The sequence below is a fragment of the Mytilus galloprovincialis genome, chromosome 8 (genome assembly GCF_965363235.1).
Source record: "Mytilus galloprovincialis chromosome 8, xbMytGall1.hap1.1, whole genome shotgun sequence".
NCBI classification, from domain to species: domain Eukaryota; kingdom Metazoa; phylum Mollusca; class Bivalvia; order Mytilida; family Mytilidae; genus Mytilus; species Mytilus galloprovincialis.
The window spans coordinates 34,308,386-34,333,987 of NC_134845.1; the positions used below are offsets into that span (position 1 = coordinate 34,308,386).

Sequence of the window (25,602 nt, forward strand, 5' to 3'; positions counted from 1 at the left end):
GTTGCCGGGGTGAAATTTGAAACTTGAATTTCCAAAGAATAAGCAAGTCCAAACCTTGTATGTGTAGTCGTTGAACTCTAGGTTCCCACGTAAAGTTAAAATGTCACTATTTCAAGAAGAATAAACTCACGAAAGCACGAAAAATTCACTAAATTCGCGTTCATTGTTTTGATTTTGACCGCCTGACACCTTTACGGAAATATCAAAGTGATTGTAAATAAGGACTCTGTGACGGGCAACTTATAATATCCGTGTTTTAAAAATTTTAATGATTTTAATGATATCAAACCAGTCCAGTTCAAACTACTATTACGTGGTACAATTCTCATTTACATATTATGAATATTAATTAGCAAAACCACTACTAATTTCTGGCTATGTTAAAAATGTCCTGTACCAAGTCAGGAAAATGGCCATTGTTATATCATAGTTCGTTTCTGTGTGTGTAACATTTTTACGTTGTGTTTCCGTTGTGTCGTTTGGTTTCTCCTATTTTTGAGAGTGAATTCACATTATTATAAGACGTGTCACGGTACTTTTCTATCCCAAATTCATGTATTCGGTTTTGATGTTATATTGGTTATTCTCATCGGATGTTGTGTAATGCTTAGTCCGTTGCTGTGTGTGTTACATTTTGATGTTGTGTCGTTGTTCTCCTCAAATATTTAATGCGTTTCCCTCAGTTTTAGTTTGTTACCCCGATTTTGTTTTTTGTCCATAGAGTTATGAGTTTTGAACAGCGGTATACTACTGTTGCCTTTATTTACTATATCAAAAATGTATAACATTTTTTTACAAAAGACAAGGTTCAATAAGGGGCAACTTATATCAATTAATTAAAACACTTCATTTGCTTTAAAATATATACTTGTAACTACGGTGATACAACCAATTGTCTATGAATGTGTGCTGAATGAGTATTTTTCACTTTTGCAATGATTATTTTTCTGTCATCTGTGTCATTCGTCTGAAGTTATAATCATAAGAACGGATTTCCATTGACGCGTCTCTTATAAATTGTCTATGAAGAAGAAAAACTTTAAAAGAATTATTTATTATAGTACAACCTGAATATACAAATAAGTACATGTTTAAAAATACAAAAGAATCGGCCAGCCAAATAAACTTATGGTGCACTTTCTGATAATAAAAGGTCTATTCTAAATCATGAAACATATTTATGAAATCAAAATTTAAGTTTGTCACTTACATGAAAGAAAAATTGAACGCATTTACAACTTGAACATATGTTATAAGATATGACAATTGTTTGGTAGTTTATTTACACACTATGTTGATTGATTTTGCAACTGTTTTACTCTTCTTACTATTTAGGAGCTCTTTTAACTTATCCATTGATGAAAGGTCCGGGAACTCTTAGTCATGAAGCTCGAAGGAACTTTTTACGAATATTGTTATACAATGAAGATTTAATCATGAAGTGGTGCTAATCTTCTACTTCGTCACTGTTACACATTTTACATAGTCTTTGTTCAACGGGAATATTTCTGATACGCCTGTCACATCTGACTAGACACACTATATCTATGTGTATTGATATAAAAACTATGTCTACTTCACTACTTGTATGGACTTTTTGAAAGATCTAAGCCGATTTTTTAAAAGATAAATGGCTTAGAGGTCATAAGCTCTGTACCGATGATATTTATCATTTAATAGTAATTTTACTTGTCTAATTAAGTTTTTAAATTAAGAAAATTTTCAAAATTAATATTCCTTTATTTTGTATGTACTTTTATTTCTAGCAGTTATCATGTCTACCATTCAATGGTATTTATTGGTGATTTTGCATAGTGTGTATTTGAAACGTGCCACTGCAACAGTCTTTGTAAATGAATCTACGCATATTGAATTAAGAAAACTTTGCATCACACTTGCTTTACCTGCTAAAGCATCAGGTCCTGATTTCGAAATGTCTGAAAACCTATATAATGATCAATTATTTAAAGCAGGGAATAATATATTTGATAACATAAATGATAACGAAGCTCGCATTAACACTACAGAAGCAGAATGCAGTGTTTTAGATACTTCAACTGTTGGTTGTGTGTACTTACGTTTGTATAAAATTGGGCAATATACGAAATCCGATTTACAGAGACTCAGTAGTGTTTTGGACAGTGAACATGACAACATATCATATATGTATTCAGTTCTGCTTCTTGCCTGGTACCTTGATCCAGTTTTATTAAAGTTGAAGTGTGGCCCTGTTGATTTGATTTCAAAAATACCAATAGCTCAGTGGAAATATGCTGCTGAGTTTGAAACGCATCTGTTAACACGATCTAATTTATGTTCATGGACTAAACCGTTCCGAAAGACTGTTTCTGAACATCTAATTTCTGAAGTTTCAGAGTGGTGCTTAATCAACCGTGACGACCCATATTGTCAACTGATTCCCTTTTTTGAACTGGTAGATTCTATAGATAATCTGTGTGGTATGGTGACAGAGGCAGATTGGAATGAATCTTCATTGGAAATTAAAGCTGCAAAGTTTTCAATTTTTACCTTATTCCAAAGAGCACCTAAAGATATGCATCAAAATTCTAAGATAGAGAAAAGCGAAATAACAAAAATAACAACAGAAATTCTGACTACCTTTTATGATGAGTTCAGATCCAAACAATTGATCAAGACAAACAACCTTCTTAAAATACTTCCTAAAAGTTCTGCTATTAAATGCAACTTTATGGCCGAATATCCATCATTTGATTGGCTTCTGTGTGCATTCGCTAAAACATTAGACCAATTAAGGTCATTTGTGCTTACGTATGGAATAGGTGTCTCTGGATATAGTTCAAAACGAAAGGTCTTGGTAACGTCAATTGATTATAAAGAATACATAAAGAACATGCGAATCTCACAAATAAAAGAGCTGAGTCAGGAAATATCACTTGATCTGCAGGTTGCTGCTGTTCAAATAAAAAACGAAATTCAAGATCGCTTCCAACAACTAGGAACTTATTTCAAAAGCCTGGCTGAGTTTGAAAGTAAAAAATTAACAGCAGATATAGATAGTATACAATCTGATATTGATTCATACACAATTGTTCACGATGAAGCAAAAACAAAACTAAAGTCGTCACTTGGGGCTCTTCTGCTGCTTTTTACTTCAGCAGCAACAGGTGATTTAGTTGAAGCAGGCGTAAAATTAGCAGCACGTGCTGCAGAAGCATCAAATCCTCTTAAATGGATCTTTAATAGTGGCAATACAGTTGATGTTTTGGAGGCTACCAATGAAGTAGCACAAGCTACTGCAATCCTTGCTAAAGCCCTTTCTAAAATAGGTTATTTGATAAAGCTTCAAAAACTATCGGCCGAAATCAGCAAAAAAATAAATAAAAACGCACCCTTACTTCAGACAATCAAGAATATCCTAGACAGAGTCACACCAGAATCAATATCCGACGAAAAGTTTAACAGCCTGCAATCTGATTTTTTTAAACATTACGAAAATTACTCTGGAAAGCTTCAAAAGTACGAGTTGACTGTTCTTGGTAGCTATTGGGAAGGTTTCATCGATGACCTTTGTTCATCAATTGAAGAAACAAGTGGCCTGGCGTCAGCGGCGTTCAAAACAACATTATGGGCTACAAACGCTTGTCCAGATGCAAAGGCAAATGCTATAAAGCTTGTGGTGTCATTAGAAGAAATCTTTGATTTTCAAGAAAATCTACTGGAGAAGATGTCTTCGTTGATGAGATCACTGACACAAATACAAAGCTCTTCAATACTTGGTTCAGGAACACGATCAAGGTTTCCTAGTAATTTAACTATTTTCGAAATAAAATCATTTGCAGCTGCATCTTATATATCAACGAGCATTGTACAATTTACTAACGTGTATATGCTTTGTGACATCCTAGAATACAAGATGGGAAGAAGGCCAAATGACTGTCAAGGTATTTCTACAAATGTTGATAGGTTACTGTCTTTGCCAGACGTAAGGTGCAATCCAATTTTAAAATACGTAGATTTACCCACTCAATCAAACTCATTTAATGAAACAAATCGAAACTGGATAGATTTATCAAAATTGTACAAAGGTGAAACTGTTCAATTTCAAATTCCGAACTCAAACTGGCTTATTGACAGAGGGTGGATTCCGGAAGCCCATAAGAACTTTGCGATTTATGTTGACGGATTTGAAATGTACTTGCCAGTGCAAAGCAGTTCCTCAAATCAGGTAACCAAAAATATGTATAGTGAAAATTTTCATTTGATACTATTATTTTTTATTTCCTCAAATGATCAATACATAATAAGAATATCTATGTAAAAAAACAGGATTTTATATACTAGTGAAAAAAAGAAACGTTACACAAGTTTTTATTAGTTTTTGGAAAGTTCGTGCATAATTAAATTATGTGGTATCTGAACATTTAAAAGTTAATAGAATGTTTGTATTTGTATCGATTTTGAACGTTTGAATACGTTTTAGAATGTTGTAATGTCGTTTTCAGATCAGAAATTGACGTTTTTATTTATTACTTTCTAAATTAAACTTTACGGAAGCGTATTAGGGATATAGAAAAAATTAAATTAGCAGTGAACTTTTTTTTGTCAAGGTCGAAATTTTGACATTTCAAATCTTAAAATTTCGACTTTATCTCGAAATTTTAACTTTTCTTATCTTGAAATTTTGACTTTCTAAATCTTGAAATTTCTTGAAAAGTCGAAATTTTGACTTTTTTAGAATTCGAAATTTTGCCTTTATAAAATGCCGAAATTTCTACTTTAAACTCGAAATTTCCACTTTTTTAAAACTCGAAATTTCGGCTTTTTCTAAACTCGAAATTTCGACTTCTTTTAAACACAAAATTTCGACTTTTTTAAACTCAAAATTTCGACTTCTTTTAAACACAAAATTTCGACTTTTTTTAAACTCAAAATTTCGACTTGTTTTAAACTCAAAATTTCGACTTTTCCTAAGTATTTATACGTTTGCGATTACCACATTCACAGTCATTTATATCAGCAGGCGGAGAGCCATAATACATCATAAACTTAATAAGCATATTTAAATAAACTAAACCATGATTTTAAAGAGGTTATTTTAGATAGAAAATCTTGTTTTGCCGAAGAATAGATAAAATGTGTTTCACGTTCAAATACATATTTCAAGTCTGGACTTCAGATATGTGTATCAAGACGACCCCGTTATTCCGACATACCTATATTACGACATACTTTTATTCAACAGTCTAATATATAAAGACAAGGGTTAATAGTTGTGTCATAAGAATGTCAACTTGTAGAGTTTAATCAATGTTCCAGAAAAAAGAACCATTATTTCAAAATTCCAAAACTAGAAACCCGAGCAGCTCATTTGTCATCCCGAATATGCATGGCATTTTTGGCTACTTGATTTACCATTGTTTAAACAAGGCAAAGTCAGTGACTTACTATTGGGAAACCAAACAGGCCTTTGAAACTGCGATGCTAAATGTTCTCAGATCTGACAATTCTATGACAGTGTCGTGGGAACTAAAACATGGAATATGGGAAAACATTTTTTTTTTCTGTCAACATGCATGTCCTTTCCGAATTCAATATTAAATGCTAACCCATATCTTAATTTAAGAAGAAAAAACAATTTCAAAATATAAATTGTCAAAATGTGTGGATGACGCTTTAATAATTTGCGTCAATGTCTACTCCTGCTAAAATTGTAATAACTGTGTTTGAATACAAACATCAAAGTTTTAAAAGTACTTAGAAAAAGTAAAAATTTCGAGATTTCAACAGCCGAAATTTTGAGATCAAAGTCGAAATTTTGAGTTTAAATTATTAAGTTGAAATTTCGATTTTAAAATAAGTCGAAATTTCGAGTTTTAAAAATGTCGAAATTTTGAGTTTAAAAATAAGTTGAAATTTCGAGTTTAAAATAAGTCGAAATTTTGAGTTTAAAATAAGTTGAAAATTCGAGTTTTAAATCAGTCGAAATTTCGAGTTTTAAAAAAGTGGAAATTTCGACTTTTTGTAAGTCGAAATTTTGAGTTTCAAAAAAGTCAGAATTTTGACTTTTCAATAAGTCGAAATTTGAAGATTTTAGAAAGTCAAAATTTCAAGTTTAAGTCAAAATTTCGGGATTTGAAAACTCAAAATTTCAAGTTAAAGTCAAAATTTCAAAATTTGAAAAGTCAAAATTTCGACTTTGAAAAAAAAGTTCACTGCCAATTTTATTTTTTCTATGTCCCTAATATGCTTCCGTAAAACTTTATCCCGGTGTGTTTGAATTGCTATAACGGTCACACATTGTGTCGATTAAATCAGTTAACCCTATACGTAAGTCAACACCCAACTCCGTTTACGTCAAAATGAGAGGGAAAGAAGCATTGGGATGTTGCAAGCAGGAATGTCAAAAAAATCATTTGAAAACCAAGTTAACTTATATATATGTTAGGTTCGTCTTGGGGGGAAAAGGCACACCACAGGTCGCCCTCGATCCGGAAGAGAAGACCTCGAGCAACGACGTTACATCAGGACAGGCAAATTGGTAGAACGCAAATGCAAAAAGAAAAATAACGGCTAGTCGTGTAACCGGAAAAGCTAACAACAAATTTTTAGACAGAACTATCCGAAATTGCCTGTGTCAGTTGTTGACTTCGGACACGACGTCCGTTGAATGGAGCCAGCTTCATTTATGTCTTTATTTACATTGATATAAAGATGTATAATTCATGGTTATAAATGTGTTGTTATTTTATACGTTATATGACATGAAATTGATGTAATGTTTCTTTTTTACTAGTATATCTGTATCGATGTTCTATGCATAATATTGAGACGAATTTTATTATTTAAGGAATGACTGTAATATTTATTCTGTGACCTATGAAGAAATAGCATCAAAAATGTGGTGCACACTGAATAACCCGCGTAGCTGGTTATTTTTAAGTGTGCACCACATTTTTATGTTATTTTGAATAGACAGAAACTATATTTCAGTCATTTCTTATAATTTATTTCTAAATTCCATTTTAACCGGAGTAAACTATGAAAAACGTTGATGACGTCACAATCACATGACACAATGATTTCTTTGAGCTGATAAACAAAACAACGTTAGCCAATCAGAAGACGCGTTACATCCAAAATTAAATTATAATTATAATAACAGTTTAATTTTAGTTGTTTTCATCTTCAAACAAATTTTAATAGTCTAAAATAAGTACATGTAATGTGTAATGTCTTCTTTTTTTATCATAAAAATGATGTCATTCTTTTTCATTTTTTGTCTACTTTTTTATTGAAATATTTTGCTTTTCAAATTTTTATAAAAACTTTTTTCTTGCAAACTTGGAATAATGAAATAATGTCATCTGATTATTTGATATTTTTACAGACGAGTATTAAATAATTATAATTATCATCATTTCAATCTGTGCATAGGTAGAAGTGATTGTTACTCCAAGCAATACCGGAAACAGATTGTATGATTACAAAGACGGAACTGACTATATAATAACACCCTCTGTTCCTATGCGGATGTCATACTCTCTAGGCAAAGACCTTACCTGCCGTCAAGAACGTATCGAAAATCCATACCGTGTTTGCGATACTGATGGAGGGAATTTGATGCCACAGATATGCATTCACACACTAGGTAATAATGTAAAAAAACAACTATGATAAAGTATAAAAGATCAGACCAACAGCCAGCTTTTGTAAAATAAATATTCAGAATCCATTTGGGAAAATCATTTGGAATCGAAATACTAGTATACTGCGGGGTAACTATACATGTTGGTTTACCGATGTTCAAAAAACGAAAATCGTTTTGAATATACAAACCAAGAAAACGTTTCCTTTGAACCGTATCAATTTCATCCGTACAGTATGTGACAGTACAATAAAGCAGTGTCGGATGTGTCGACAGGTTCAATTTTCCCTACAATGCATACATTTCTAAGAATTAAGATCCAATTGGGATCAAGCAGAACATATAGAAAATCTCAGTAATATTAAGACTAGATGTAATATTTTTTTATTTTATTTAGGTACCGATAGTGTGATTGATCCTGATAAAATCAAGCCATCAATATACGGTCAACTAGATATTACAGTTTCCGGATTAGAAAGGTCCCATCTTTCAACACCTTCGACTAAAGTCCCAATCAAAGTTGGACTTAAATATTGCTTTATTGACCCATATGAACGGAGAAAAAAGAGAAACACGTAAGGCATTAACTAATTACAATTCTCATTATTCATCAATTACGTACTTCCAAAAATATTTATTCATTGTATCGGTAACTACTCGTGCATCTATGTAATTTTCATACACACATAAACATGTGCCACACATATCAGATTGGTGACAATCAAATACACCAATTTAAATGTGTCACGTGTCATATGAGTGACAAAAGTGACTTTTGGATTAATTTCATTCATTTTTTTTCGTAAATACTAGTATTGAGCGCCATCAATTCTACAATACATTCATTGAAAAATCTGTATGTTCTTCTCCCAAGTCTCGAGCCTGTAATTCAGTGATTGTCGTTTGTTGCCGTAAAACGTGTTTTTCGTTCATTATTTTGTACATTGATTAGGTCGTTAGTTTTCTCGTATGAATTGTTTAAAATTTGTCATTTCGGGGTCCTTTATATCTGAAAATGTGGTATAGGCTTTGCTCATTGTTGGAGGCCGTACGGTGACATATATTTGTAAATTTCTGAGTCATTTGGTCTCTTGTGGAGAGTTTTCTCATTCGCAATCATACCACATCTTCTTTTTATAATTGGTAAGATGATAGAAAACAAGAAAATTTTGCTTGAAAAAAACATTTGTACAAATCAGCTCAGGGTAGAAATGCAAAATCTAGACGAGCGCGCGCGCTTCATGACTTCAGTGAAAATAATTTATACAGTTGAAATGCCAAATATATAACGAAGTAGATTAGAAAACCTGATTATTTTGAATGATTGCATAATTAAACAGTGATATCTCAGAAAAAGGACCGTATTAACCACAATCATCGATCTAATGTACATTGTCAATCTCCTTTAATGACAGGCTTGTCGTCCATTTTTCCTCAATCAGATTGAGGAGGAAAGGACGACACGTCTGTCTATATATGAGATTGCATGGTTTTGTGGTTGTAAGCATTCGTCAAAGATACCAAATGTACCAGTATTGGTAATATTTATTTTCGTATCATAGCGTTGAAATGTTTATATTCAAGCAATGAAACTAAACGAAAATAATATGAAAAGGTTGCCTCCTGTAAAAAGTACATTATGTGTATGTGATGGAGTTTGGAGGGGGAAAATATGTTCCATTTTCAATTTATTCGTAATACTTGTATAGAAAATTGCTATGCTACGAAAATTATTGATGGATTCAAGCTGCAAGTGAAGAACTGAAAAACTTGCTTTAAACATGATTTTCTTTTTGTAACTCTAAACTCTAAAACTAAATGATTTGGAAGCTTAAAATGTCCCTTATTGCTGTCGAACTTTTGATATTTAAATTTTGTTAAGGCCTCATTTACAAGAGCCAGATCAAGAACGACCATTATGACAATTTTCAAAATTACAGATCTCATGAAATAAAATTCACAAGTCAGCTTTTTCATTATAATTTATGAGAAATTTATCTTGTCCTTTGTAGGAGACGGACGGTAGGTGACATATGTTGTAGCGGTAATAGTTTTTACAAGGATGGCCATTGTCAGGATTGCCCTCCAGGTACCATTTCAAAGTTTAATGGATTGTTCTGTGGTGAGTTTGAAAATAAAATTGGTTTTACATAGTTGGAAGCATTTTAATCCTTGCTACATTCTAGTCCATTTTTTACGAAAGACGCTTACCTTGAGTTTTGAGTTTTGAGTCTTGAGAACTAAGTATGTATCTTGGTGATAGGAATTATAGCATTTGTGGAAAGTTTTACCCAAGTGTTTATTTTATGTTGAGACATGGCACCGCCTGTTCAATCTAATGGAAAAATACAGGAGAGAAAAAATTGTATCAATGCAGTTAGTACGTCTTGTTTGATCGTAACTTAACGTTAGCAAGGACACTTTTTTTTACAGCGATGACCGTGAGGTCATTCCCGTGTATTGCTATTGCCTAGATTTCCACAATGTAATATTCGTTTTGGTTTTTTAACCGACCTATAAACATTATGAATACGCAGACATCATCAAGTGCAAACTAACATTTCTTATCGCTTGTTATAAATTCATTTCTACAATGAATACTCATCAAATTCTGTTTAAAGAATATAAATTGATAATATTAAAATGTTTTGTTATATGTATATACATGCAAGTGAAAAATCATTAATATCTATGAACACGTATGCGAAAGAATATCTCAAGAGCGTTTGCAATCTTAAGGAACGATAACTCTCCATGGATGATTAAACATTTTTTTGCGGAAAAATACGAATAAAATTGAGAATGGAAATGAGGAATGTGCCAAAGAGACAACAACCCGACCATAGAGCAGACAACAGCAGAAGGTCACCAACAGGCCTTCAATGCAACGAGAAATTCTCGCACCCGGAGGCGTCCTTCAGCTGGCCCCTGAATGCCTACTCAAATCCATTCTATTAGAAAAATCGTATTATTACAGAAGAGTGACGTGTCATCCCTGCACTTGCACTGCACTTTTATTAATATAGTAGAATTGAATGGTATACAATAAACCAGAGTATACTGATTTGTCTCACTACAATATAATTACGAAAAGGATGAATTCCCTGTCATTTATTTTTCATCTACGCACGAACTTGTCCCCCAAAAAACATATCTGTACATTAACCTTACTTTCAGGTATAGAGATGTGATTTTTATGCCCCACCTACGATAGTAGAGCGGCATTATGTTTTCTGGTCTGTGCGTCCGTTCGTCCGTCTGTCTGTCTGTTCGTCCGTCTGTCCCGCTTCAGGTTAAAGTTTTTGGTCAAGGTAGTTTTTGATGAAGTTGAAGTCCAATCAACTTGAAACTTAGTACACATGTTCCTTATGATATAATCTTTCTAATTTTAAAGCCAAATTAAACTTTTGGCCCCAATTTCATGGTCCACTGAACATAGAAAATGACAGTGCATGTTTCAGGTTAAAGTTTTTGGTCAAGGTAGTTTTTGATGAAGTTGAAGTCCAATCAACTTGAAACTTAGTACACATGTTCCTTATGATATAATCTTTCTAATTTTAAAGCCAAATTAAACTTTTGGCCCCAATTTCATGGTCCACTGAACATAGAAAATGACAGTGCATGTTTCAGGTTAAAGTTTTTGGTCAAGGTAGTTTTTGATGAAGTTGAAGTCCAATCAACTTGAAACTTAGTACACATGTTCTCTATGATATTATCTTTCTAATTTTAATGCCATATATATTTTTTATCCAATTTCATGGTCCATTGAACATGGAAAATAATAGTGCGAGTGGGGCATCCGTGTACTTTGGACACATTCTTGTTTTTTCTGAGATAAGTGCTTGTCGGACCATCCACAAGAACTTGCGGTCATCCGATGTTTAGTACTTTAGTACTTTGTTTTACCTTATCTAACCTAGAAATGCTCTTCAGTTAGGTTGGTTACACTCAATCATATCAAATAACGTGGTTCATCTGCCTGTTGTAAAGGTTTTGCTTAACATATTAACACTATGAACATTAAAAAATCAAATGAAGTTTGACTAAAGAACAGTTTTATACGGAAGTCCATAGGAGACCTTAACAACATTATATCATATCGTTATTCAAATATAGATATCGTTATTTCGATATGGTTTAATCGTTATCTCGATACATTTATATCGTTATCTCGATACATTTATATCGTTATATCCATATTTTTATTTGGTTATCTCGATCAAATTAAATCGTTATCTCGATATATTTTTATAGTGTGTCCAGATATGTTTATCCTTATACTGATATATTTATTTCGTTATCTCGATATAATTATATTTTTCTAAAGTAAAAAGAGCCATTACGCCCCTCTCAATCCGCAACTGAATGAATGCGCCTTACAGACAATTTGCAACAGACGACACATATCTCTTTGAACACTGTCATAACTATGGTCATATTGGTTACACCTAGGCCCAACACCTATATATATAGTTCAATTGTAATCAAAAGGGGTTTGATAGGTTTAGAGCCAAACTATTCGATCTAAATGTATGTCCGTTTCGTTCCCCTATTATTGTATGTCCCTTTTAAAGCACAAGAAATGCCGGGAGGACTGTAAGTTGTTACAAAAAATGTCCAACAGCCCAAAAACTATCATAATATTACGTTGGGCAACTGAGTATGAAGTAATCTATTCCATGAGATAGTGATTAAATTATATCGATACAACGATATAATTTTATCGAGATACCGAAATAATTATACCGGGACAAAACGGTATAAAATATATCGAGATACAGATTTAATTATATCGAGATAAAGATATAAAAATATCGATATAACTATATCGATGTAACGATATAGATATCGATACATGTATATGAATATTGAGATGACGATATAAATATATCGATATAACGATTTAATTATATCGAAATAACGATATATATATTGAGATAACAATAAGATATAATATTTTTAGGTCGCCTATTAGCTCCGTAGTTTTATCCACAACCTTTGATATATGTTCATTTTAATATGTATGTATAAAGTTTGGTTTAGAGGTTAAGATTGACAATGTTGTTTCACAGATAGTGATTTTTTAAATCGGTTCTACGTATATCTGAGAGTATTGCAAAGAAAAGTTAAAGAAAGAGTTGATAAAAAGCGATAAAGCTAGAGTAAAGAAAGTGACTTCGTATTATCCATGTTTATTTCTGTATTACATGTACATTACTATGTCGTATGATCATCTGAAAGGTCTCTTTTATTATTTTTTATAGGTAACGTTATTGACGTCATATATGCTGAACAAATTTTGCAAGATTTTACATATGATGATGCAGTGACCGGATGTAAAAACAGTGGAAAGAAACTAGCCAGCAAAGATAGTCTCCTTCTGGCAAGAGATTTGGGGAGTCAGAGCTGTCTTTGTGGATGGATAGAAGGCGGTATTGTCGATTCGGCAAGATCAAGAGCTGATTGTGACGTACAAACACAATGTCAATTTGATGAATATATGAAGTATGCATACTGTGATTCAACATACGAACTTGTCACACTACCGTTAATCAACAATAAAGAGCAGACGACAAGTGGATTATCCATTGGAGCCATTTTAGGGATTATTGTTACTGTTATTGTCATATGTGCTCTGATTGCTTTTGTTCTATACAAACGAAACAACTTGTGCAATGTGTAAGTATAAGTCATGAAAATCCTTTATAATACATTTACACAGTTTGTTTGATATGATAACATTGTTTGAAGAATATAGTTGTTCAAACTAACAAATGTTTGAATTTTCATGACAAAATGGGGAAAGCTGCTTTTTCTTGCAGTATCAATATAGTTACATCACACAATCTTTTGTCTCTTAGCAAATATTGCCATTTCAAGCGATCTCGACTGGCAAACTACATTTACAATTGATGTACTTAGTTATAATATGAGGATAAACCTTAAACACATTTTATAAAACAAATACATGTATTAGTTTTGAACTTCGTTAAGCACAATGCTTTAGGCATGTTTTAGGAGACTTGCACGTTTCGGAATGCCAAAAACTCTATAAATTTATTTATTTAGAGTCTGCTCAATAGATTATTTAATCTATATTGGGTTCTGCCTAATATTTGACATACCACAATCATCTAAAATGTTCTTTATAAATTTTGACCACTTGAATACGTACATAACCGTAATCTGTGTAGTAAACATGTAGCAATACAAAAATGAGGATAATTTCGTAACATACCCTTTAACCACTACACCAAATAGTTGTCATACTTATCTTTATTGATAGTGTTGTAGTAAAATAGGAAAATATCCTCACTCGCCATAAATGAAGAAAAAGAAAAGTTGACAAGAAAGACGATTTCGGTATTCATTTTGAAATATTCCTTCTATTTCAGAATCAAAAGAAGAAACATCCCAACCGAAGAGTCTGGTATGAATAGCAATAGCGCTTATCAAGACTTTGATATTATTAACGTGAACGAAAAACCAGCGAAATTTTAAAATAAGAAATTACAATGACATGTTATAAAATTGTTACTTCACTTTGATTTGACGGTTTATTTTGTTAGTTTTGGAATTTATTTAACTTATGTAAAATACCTGTGTCTAGTGTTTATATTTTTCACTGAGGTCTTCGTTCCACCCTTTATAAATACAGATGTTTTGTTATCTACAGATTGACAAATAGCTTACCAGGGGCCGTATGCATAAAACATCTTAACTTAAGTATTCCTTAAACTTAGATTTCACTAAGAATTTCCTTAGTTAAGTCAAATTCTTAAATGGTATGCATAAACTTACTTAAGAATATAGAGGTACCTTAGACTTAAGTGTTATCTTAGGCGTTTCCTTAGTATAAGGAGTTTTATGCATACCACTTAAGTTTTGTGGGCGTGACTTAAAACAACTAAGATTTTACTTAGGAAATACTTAGTTTAAGATTTTTTATGCATACCACTTAGATAAAAAGGGCGGAGTTTCCTTAACTTAAGTGTTTACTAAGGAAAATCTTAACTTAAGTAGCTTTATGCATACGGGCCCTGGACCTAATATTATTAAAGGACATCGTTACACCCGATTTCATTGAGTGTGTAGACAAAGGTATTATCTTTCAATTGGTTAACTTGCTTGTCAGCTGAACCGTTAAGTCATTATTATTTCAGGTATAATACCCTCCTTTCGTAGTAGCCTAGTCCAACAGACAGATAGATAAGTTATCTGTCGGACTAGTCTACTCTTAAAGGAGGGTAGTTTACCTAGCCTAACAATGACTTCACGGTTCAGCTAACAAGCAAGCTAACCAAAGATATTACCTTTGCCTACACACTCAATGTCATCGGCACGATAAGCAGCATATTTTAACTATATATTATGAATTGCACTTATTACATTGGTTGCAATAAATTACATTGATTTCCAAGTTAAATAAAAACCGATAATTTCACATGTGAAATAAACGTGGTTATTTCACTCTCTGACGTCATACAACAATAGGCGTTGTCAAGACGTCGATAACGTCGGATCAAAACAAATTGTAAATGCGTAGGAAAAACATATAGTCCCTTACATTTTTTACATTAATTTCATAAAAAAAAGCCATTTGACAATGTAATAAAAAGTATAACTAATCGCCGTATTTGAATATCAAAAATAAGACAACTTGTGACTGAACGCCGCTATGGATTAAACTCGTGCTGCGCACTCGTTTAATCCATGCGTCGTTCGGTAACGCGTTGTCTTATTTTTTTATATTCAAATACGGCGATTAGTTATACTATAAATAATTAATAGACTAGATAATTCTTCATATCAAAATACAAACGCATTGTTTATTTGGGTATTCGTTGACAATGCACTTAGTATGGCGAGTATTGAAATGCAGTGTACAGAACAGATATCTTTGCACAAAATATGCAGCATATTTTTTTTTTTAAAATGCAGTGCCTCAAGTAGATTTTCGGCTCCTCATATTTGTAGAATTGTTTAGTTAAACTTGGTGCAAGTAACTTTGAAAATTCTCAGCTGTGTAATATATTTAAAAGGTATTTTATTTTTATATGTCGTTTATTTTATGAACCACTGTACTTTTTATTATTGAGTATCACAGTAGCAACAAATAATAAAATTTATGAACTTCCATTAGGATTTTTTATTTTTCTTCAACGTAGGCCGTATACGTATCGCCGGGAATCCTGATTCGAAAACATCGAAAACACCGGATATTACAATATTTCAGTTTAATGTTTTAGTCATAGATCTTACGTTTCTTTATATTTATAAATCGCTTGTTTTCAACGTTTTTCTTTTAGAGTTTCTGATGAAGATATTTTGAAAGCTTCGGAGGCACTTAATCCATGAGTCTTGTTCCATTTTAATTGTATTACGTTACCTTTCCATTAACAGTTTGGCGTCCATTGCGCCACAGATGTGGGAATATTACCTTGTGGTCAACTGCATCTTTCAGGGGAATATTTTCTAAAAAGCTTGTAATAGGATAAGGCTTTTTGAAAAATGACGTGTCGCCGTTTCAATAACAGTTTGGCGTCAGATGAGCTCCCAAATGTGGGAACATTACATTGTGGACAATTGCACCCAAGCGAAATATTTTCTAACAAGCTTGTAATAGGATTAGGCTTTTTGAAAAATGACATGTCGCCGTTTCAATAACAATTTTGGCGTCCGTTGAGCCCCAAATCAAGGTACATTGATATATTTTACATTGTGGACAATTGCACCTTTTAAGCGATATATTTTCTAAAAAGCTTGTAATAGAATAAGGCCTTTTTGAAAAGATGTGTACTATGTGAAAATATAAAAAAAAATGTAGTATTTGGCATTTAATTTTTATCCAAACATAATAGTTACTGTTAAATATATATATAGTACTTGTAACAAACCTTGGACAAGACAATTGGCCAAGATTTGAATTTTTAGGGGGGGGATGTATAATTATTCAACCGAGTTTTAACACTTTTCTTAGCTTGGTTAGATTTTGGTATCAATAGTTAGGTTTAATGCCCAAAGGTTAACTGTTTTGATCTTACATACTTACTGTTTGTCGATGTGTACAAGAAAAGTTTTAAACACTTAGTCTATGTACCTGTTTGTGAATTCTGCATTAATAGTCAATATTGAAATTTTAGTAGAAATTGAAATAGCTAGATCATTTAGAATGGATTAAAACATTTGAAACAGGTTATATCTTAAATTAAAAACTAAATAAAAAAAAAACAATATTTATCTTACTTTCAGGTCAATCAATCATGAAAAAATATGCCTACCCTACTTTGAAGTTATTGCCCGGAAATTTTGATTTTCAATTTTTCTAACCGAAGTTTTCTTTGCCATTGTTTGAAAATACTATATGAGCTAACTAAAAAGAAATGAACTGCAAATAGGATCAGTATGGCGTGATGTATCCACCCTGGCAATTGTAGAAAAATCTCCCTACTTAATTTGAATAATTGCCCCTGAAATATCTATTTTTCCCCAATTTTTAACAGTTAATGACTTTACCGTGAAAATCGTCGGAACATTTATGTTAAAAATGTAGCCTTGTTCCCATCAGAATTATTGCCTCTGAAATATCATTGTTTTGTTATAGAAGCTAAGTTAAAAGTGACAAATAATAACTTAAAAAATGAAAAATGCAAAAAATACTCAGCATTACAATATCTATCTAGTATTTGGAAAGTTTCACAACCCTTTTTGGAGTTATTGTCCCTGAAATGTATTATTCTTTTTTTTTTTGCATTTCGGTTGTTATCTAATAAATAAAACTATAGGAAAAAGATTAAACATGTAAATACAGACACGACCAGCATCAACAGAGTAATTATAAAATGTGTATGTAAAAGTTCTAATTAGCAAACAAGCGACTGTAAAGTATGTGATACAGACACATGTGTGCCGATTTTTTATTTAATTATATATTTGTAGACATCTGTACATAATCAAGCAGCACATAAAACATAACGGAGTGGCTATTTGTCCGACTAGCCGGACGAATAGTACCAGGGCTATTTGTCCGGCCATTGCAATGTGCATATAAATATCATATAAAGTGCGTTCGGATGTGTGGTGTAATATTATCTTCAGTAGCAACAGGGGGCGCGTGTAACCCGATCACTGATTTTCAATTTTAAGATCATTGCTGAAAACGGCGATATTAATATTTGTGATAAATTTTGCAGTTCTCAGAATATACAATGGAATACGATAGTATGAACTTCAAAAAATGATATAATTTGGGAAAAGGAGCACACCGTGTCACCCTGACCACCTCACGTAAATAAAAAAAAAATCCACCTGGAATTTTGATATAAGGATTTAACATCTTTTTTTTTTTGTTTCCTTTTTTTTTTTAGGGGGGGGGGGGGGGTCATTATAGAAAAATCTCCCACCTCTCACTCAAAAAATGGATCAGACATAATGATTTTGTACCTTTTCAGCTAGATAAAATCTTTTACGTTAACTTAAAATGCAGGAGTCAAATACGACCCATGTTTGTTTTACAAATAATTTCTTCTCTCTTCTTACAATGTAAAGCCATAGATGAAGAAAATATATATTTTTTTTCTTATTATTCGTTATCAACATTGGACTATATACTAGTATGAAGAAAACAACAATTGCAATTACCAGTAACAAGATTGGCTCCTAACAACAATTACAGATTACAAACATTCGCTACCCCCTGGTACTGTTGAAGATAATATTACACGCACACACAAATAGTGACATGCGCATTGTATTGACCTGACAAATACAGTCCTTGTACTATTCGTCTGGCTAGCCGGACAAATAGCAACTGCCATAACATAAATATTCGAAAAACCTTTATCAGATATTAACAAGATTGGAAACAAAACAATGTGAAGAGAAAAACCCAAAAGACCTTTAACATTTTTAAACCATTCAACTTTTGTACTTGGTTTACGTAGTTGAATCTAATTCTTCTGACTAATGTTCCATTATAATTGTAGTATGCCTGTTCTTCGCTTTTGTTTTGCTATGGTGTTATTTTGCAATTTATGCAAACCACTTGATATTTTCTTTTCTCTAGACATTCTCAAAACTCTATTTTTTTTTTATCTCTGAAATAAGTACTGATCATTTCAATAAGTAAGCTCAATATTAATTTATGGTTGCAGCAGACATATAAAAAGTAGACAAGAGATAGCAAATGCACAATCAAACTAATAAACCGAAAACACATTGACAATGCCATCGCTAGAAAAAAAAAAGACCAAAAGAAAACAAAACACAGTACAGGAAATTAAACACTGGGCAACACAAATCCTATCAAAACCAATGTAGACCCTCAGGTGCTCATAGGAGTGTAAGCAGACCATGACCCACATGTGACGCTCAGCATAGTCCATGTGATAAATCCGGTCGATTATTGTAGTCTGAAAACAATAAGCAAAAATTAAGTAAGGTATAGTCGACCACGAGGAGAGTATGTGTATCACTGAAAACATCAGTGTGTTTGGTAGAGCAGAAATGTTTCCCATGATAAAGAACGCATAAATAAACCTTGTTGATCTATTGAAAAGCGTCGGTTTCTTGCAGGTAAAATGGTAACCATAACATGGTCATCTAATTAGCGTTAAAAATCGAATGAAGTTTGCAAAATGTCACACAACAAAACAAACGACAATTCGTCACATATCGCGTTCAAAATCATTTGGTCGAACTTGGGTAGGGTGGTCTTGCTATCTTATGGGATTCGGTTTTTATGTATTTGTTTGCAAAACAAATTATAATAGAATAACTTATTAAAATGTGAGTTTCTCATTTTGTTTTAATCTATATAAAATAGTGACCGCAACGGTAAAAATATTTTATTTCATATCGCTCGGTTATTTGACTGCAAAAAACACAATTCTAGTTCCTATGTTGTTTTTTTACATGGACTGCATTACAACTCGTTTTATGAAGAGCCTTTTAAAGTTTTTGAAAACTGAGTCACTCATAAAGAGGTCGTTCAATGTTACTGAAAACAAATAAACCCCAGAACAGGCCTTTTAAGTATATGAAAATAAGAGTAATATAAAATTTTAATGTACATTTAAAACTAGGGAATAGATGAACACATAGTTAAAATAAACACGTTATACTGGTAGTTTAATTTAACAAATACTTTTTGATCAATATTTAGCTACACAAATTATATACACTGATTCAATGCGACATTTAAGTACGTCAATATTTAGAGATTTAGATATACGAATGTAAATGGGTAAGAATTATAACAAAATGGATTTACTTTTTTAGCTTCACATTGAACAGAATCATGAAGGTGGCTTTAGCTTTTGCATTGTTATCATTTGCCTATGCAACTCCTGAACAATCCGTTCTAGAATACTTCCCAGTATTCAATGCTGCAAAAGCTGACATTGATGAACTGAAGCAGTTGATGACTGACTTAAAAGCAGAGGTTGCAGATTTGAGAGCTGAAAACCAACGATTTCGAGATGAACTAAACAGTAATTATACAGGTATTTATATGAATAAGAATAAGTATTTAATTATGATTCATGTATATGAAAATTTGTATGTTTTTTTCTGCATTGTTAAATGTTTTTCCACGTAGGCCCTCTGCAGTACATACACAATCCATGTTATACAGATAAGCGTTGATTGATTGTCTCTTTATGTAATAAACAGGAGTATCGTCTGGCGCTTATGATAAAGGGATCTGTTCAAAATAAGCCAAAATATCCTACAAAACACAGTACACTATTAGTGTGGTGCTGTAAACAGCTTTTTCAATATGATCCTTGCGTGACATGAATTGAAGGGACATTTGTCCTACCCATTTCCAAAGACATATATGTCTCTGCCATTTCAAATTTCAAATTGATTCAAAATTTGCCTATGAATAATTATATTATCATGATGAATAAAAATTTTTATCATTAAGACAAATATTCATGTCTGCAACCCTAAACAACGCAATTTGTACACGTAGTCGTAAGGTAGTGCAGAAGAAATGTCGAAATCTCACTACAATTTAACATAATATATGTATGAAAGAGGTAAATAGAACAAGTTTTATTTTGTCTTTTGTAGCAACGCGAGTTGCATTCTATGCATATATGTCAGTTGACAGAGGAATAGATTGGTTTTCTCTAGATAAGAAAATTATTTACGACAAAGTCAATCTTAACATTGGCGATGGCTACGATGTTTTGACTGGTGTTTTCACTGCGCCATCTAGCGGAACGTATATTTTCAACACAGGTGAATCTTAATTATAAAATTTCATTAAAAAATAATTATACAAACGTACTGGAATTCTCTTGTTGTAAGTGCGTGTTATGTATTTCAAATAATGTATTTGCAAAGTTCAGCTTGTAATGTATACATGTCGAGAGACACAGAAAATTAAGGTTTCAGCGTTTAGTATATTGAATAATTCGGGGAAAGATCTAAACCTCATTCAACACAGAACTGTAAAACGTAATTAAACTTTTACAATCAGTTAAAATAAATAGTAAAACCTGTATCTTTGTGAAAAGTAATAACATGATAGAAATTTGTCTTTTACAGTAAGTGTTGCATATAATAAGTCATACATGACCCTGTTATTGAAAATAAATGGTAATACAGCTGACATTGCATTCCCTGATGCTTTTGACCATGATGATAGGAGTACTGCAACTACTGTCACTATAGTGATGTTGTTAAAGGGGGATCAAGTTTACGCCGTAAATGGAGACAAAAAGGGCGGGAGAATGATGGAAAGTGGTGATCATGACGCTAGGTGTAGTTTCTCCGGATACAGACTATATTAACGATGACCAACATTATCAGATTCATACAGCTTATTGTTATTTACTTATTAATAAGTGTATTTCTACTGTTGTACATATGAATTCGAAGCTATTAATATTTTTTTTTATTGATTGGTAAAATGGTATTCTGTTACATTTTAAAATGTAAACTAACAAATATACCGAACTCCGAGGAAAATTCAAAACGGAAAGTCCGTAATCACATGGCAAAATCAAAAGCTTATACACATTATACGAATGCATGGATTACAAATGTCATATTCTTGACTTGGTACAGGCATTTTCTTAAATATAGAAAGTGTTGGGTAAAACCTGGTTTTATAGCTAGCTATATATATAGTTAAACCTCTCACTTGTATGACAGTCGGATTATAGTTTGTAGTCGGACTATGAAATGACAGGGACTTGGTGTATCACTAAATAGAGATTGGGTGTTTTTTTGTACTGTGTAACATATGAAGCTGTAAACTGTAGATATTTCACATTATTGTATTGGGAGCTAAAATCTAAAAAACGATTGAGTCATATTCTTGTTGTAATTTTTCCCCAATTTGGATTTGCATGTCGGGTACAACATGCGAGGATGAGACGTGATAACATGTCGGCTTCGTTTCGGTTGAATTTCAAGCGATTCCATCTTAATTTTTCTTTTAGTTTGTTTAGACGAATGTAATACCTCTAATTTGTATTTTTTAAACAAAAAATAAACTTTGGCCACTAGAAAGGCAGATTAAATCAATTATCATAACGTAGTTTTAATCTCATTAAAATAATATATTTTATTTGTCTTTAATTTGCAGGAGTGCTAATTCAAGCTATTAAATCATTCTTTTGAAAACATGAAAATTACTTCTAGAAACACAATGTAAAGTTGTTGCTATAATGTAATGATGATTAAAGCCGTCTGACAAAATCAGAGAGGCTAGAGCATGGTGAGAGTACTAAATTAACAACGATGAAAGTGTTTTCTGTGTGTGTTACATTTTAATGTCGTGTTTCTGTTGTGTCGTAGTTCTCCTCTTATATTTAATGTGTTTCCCTCAGTTTTAGTTTGTAACCCGGATTTGTTTTTTTCTTAATCGATTGATGAATTTCGAACAGCGGTATAGTACCGTTGCCTTTACTTTTTTTTTTATCTTATAATGGTTTTTTTTTTAGGAATGGCGTTGTCATTTTTTGTTCAACTTATACGTTGGTATCTTCTACATCTCTTATGGTCCTGACATTGGCTTATCTTTACCTCTCAAGATTTTTAATCAACCAGATATTACTTTAAAAAAACTATCAGTTAAAATGACATGTGAAAATATAGTGCATTTCATATTTTCGTTAATATTGTAATTGCTCAGGCGTGTTTTTTTGTTGAGATGAAATTACTAAAAGCTACCAAATGTTAACAACCGTTATCAGGATAATTCATTCGGGTTAAATTTCGGGTTCGCTGCGGGGTATATTTGCTACACTGATTTTAAAATAAATCAGAGAATTCAATTGAAAGCTACGTCTACTCGTCCAGAATTTGAAAGAAGAAAATGTTGTGTCACGTAGTCGGGGTAGTGACTTCTGGGTATCGTACCAAAGTTTACCCCTGGATATTGGAAGCTGCACCGTTTCTTATATTTTTATCTTTAATTAATTTGTTAACTTTGGCCTCTGACACACAATAACAATTTGTGGGACGTGTTGCTGTCTTTGAACAGACCTTGTGTTAAGCAACAACCAGTGCTAACCTGTGCACTATTCCAAACCTTGCTTATTTCTACCTATGCGCTACTATCCTGTTCACCGCTATCCTGTGAACTATCTGGCTTATTCAGCCTGTGCACTGCCTAACCAGTGCACGTATTTCCGCACAGTCGCCTATGCACCTATTACCCGGTGCGTAAATACAACTTTAATACTCCTGCAACCTTATTCAGGTACGCAGATAGATTCTTATTCAGATTCTATTAATTCTTTTATAAAGTGTAAATAATTACCTTTTCCCTTCTTTAAGGCGTCTGGATTATCCATCAAGCGACCCTTGTTCTGACAGCACATCAGCTTATTTACTAAGGTTTTGGACCATACCATTTAATTTGGACGATACCATATGTCTTATTCATATGAGTGTTTATAATTACCTAACCCTTTATGCTAAAACGTTTGAATGACGGCCCTTATGTTTACGACTACCGATCGGAATATTTCCGGGTATGCTAACCACGACCGGTCCGTTACTGATTCTAAATATTATAAATATCCATAGCAATGTAAACAAAACAAAACCGAAAGTAGACAACTGTTCAACTTTCAAACATAACGAGTTCGTATAACAATGTTTCAGCTTGATAAAAGAAATAAGATGAACCCTAGTAAAATAAAACAGGTGATCCATGTTCATCACAGTTGTACATTTATTCATGTCTGCTGTCAATTTGAAAAAGAACGTTTAAGTTATCGCCCTTTTTATACTTTATCATTGGAGTTGTTATAATTATGTCACTACAAATCATCTCAATCAATGTTTAACATGAAAATTAAAATAAAATTTGATACATCTTTAGAATGATTCGACCATGGGGAAAAAGTAAAGATTCCGAGTTTTTGATTGTAACCGTTTAGTATAATCTCCATTTTGTACTGTCTTTCTGTAGACTGTACCCTTGTGAACTAGCACGTTAAAAAAAAACTCAGCCTTTATGCCTAGTACGTACACAGCAGGGTTCATATCATGTCTAGTTCTAAATATTTATACTTTTTTGCTGCTGGATGTTAAACAGTCATCATCATCATCATCATCATCATCATCCGTTTTGTCCGTGTTTTTGTTTTTTTTTTGTTTTTGTTTTTGTTTTTTTTATAATTTTAACACATTTGTATATTAATCTTGCAAGGGAAACACATTATATGGATTTGACAAAAAAAAATGTCTATGCATTAAACATATGTTTTACTGCACCGAATAGCGTTTCAAGATTTATATATAATAATACATGTATGTTACTATTTTTCGAACATTATTTTTAACAAAGACAAGATAAATAATTTCAGGCTTTTTGAATTAGTTCTGAATGTGTATTAGGTGAATATAAATTTACATAACCATAATGTTACTTTGAATTACAGTAATGAGGTATTTTACTATGTTCTCTTATTGCTATATTCTAAAATTTGTAAGTTGGCTTTCACTATTCTTTGTTGAATTTATACGTCTATATTTTGTTACAACATAAATGAGAAGATGTGGTAGACATGAGTGTCAATGAGACACTTCTCCATCCAAGTCACAATGTTCAAAAAGGTAACCAATTTACATGTATGTCAAAGTAATTCCGTCAGTATGAAATTGACTTACGCAGAATCGCAAGCTATAAAAGGCCCCAAAATGACTAGTATAAAACATTTCAACCAGGAAAACCAACGGTGTTAGAAGTTGTGATAAAATTGCCAATGACACAACTCTCCACCAGAGACCAAATAGCATATAGACGTTTGCTTGTTTGCTTATCGTCAAAGACCTGCGAAGTGGATAGGAAGATTACAAAGCTTAAAGAAAAAATGTAATATTAAAAGGAGTTTAGCATGACTTTGTAAAGTCATATATCATCAACAACAAAAACCCATGTACAATAAACACACCAATAGTATATAGTGATACTGTATCAAAGAAGATTCACACAGTTATATTAGTAGCAGCAAACTAAAAGAATATCAATTTCTGGTCTAACTGAGAATATCGTAGTCTCCTTCACTCCACTTTTAGAGATTTTCTACAAAAAAATTCACATATCATTTCCAATGTCATGTACGGCGAACTACAATACAATATTGGATTTAGTGGGTTTGTTCTTAGACATTGTAAAAGTCATATTTCTAAGTGACATATCAGCTTCATGAACAGGATGTAGCTAGGATACAAGCCTGTGTATCTCTTTGTAAAAGCCATTGCTTTCAAGTTTAACTGCTTATACATGAGAGATGATTTACTTCCGAAAGAAGACAACTGACTTTACAAAAACATGTTAATTTATCTAAGACTGAAATTTAATAATTTTTCCAGAATTCAATTTTGTTATTGTATTAAAAGTGGATTTCTAAGCTGTGCAGTTCCATAGTATTCTATACGAAAATGTGATAAGAAGTAAATGACTAACATTTTTTGATTAATGAAGGCACGTCGTGATTTCGTAC

The 25,602-nt window shown here is 32.3% G+C and overlaps 1 protein-coding gene across 5 annotated transcripts in view; it reads left to right on the forward strand.

Moving 5' to 3' along the window:
• The window catches only part of LOC143085627 (heavy metal-binding protein HIP-like), a 40,777-nt gene extending 16,321 nt beyond the window's left edge, over nt 1-24,456 (forward strand). For 2 of the 5 annotated variants that reach the window (XM_076262088.1, XM_076262089.1), the window contains exons 2-7: nt 1,767-4,207; nt 7,417-7,630; nt 8,025-8,202; nt 9,640-9,749; nt 12,892-13,306; nt 14,023-14,167. In XM_076262088.1, coding sequence (XP_076118203.1) covers nt 1,775-4,207; nt 7,417-7,630; nt 8,025-8,202; nt 9,640-9,749; nt 12,892-13,306; nt 14,023-14,128 — 3,456 coding nt within the window. In that variant the 5' untranslated portion in view covers nt 1,767-1,774 and the 3' untranslated portion in view covers nt 14,129-14,167. Of the gene's footprint in view, nt 1-1,766; nt 4,208-6,177; nt 6,310-7,416; nt 7,631-8,024; nt 8,203-9,639; nt 9,750-12,891; nt 13,307-14,022; nt 14,168-19,906; nt 20,131-20,704; nt 20,876-21,184 lie in introns of those variants that run through there. The other 3 variants (XM_076262091.1, XM_076262092.1, XM_076262090.1) reach the window with 2 other exon arrangements.
• The last annotated feature ends 1,146 nt before the right edge of the window (nt 24,457-25,602 follow it).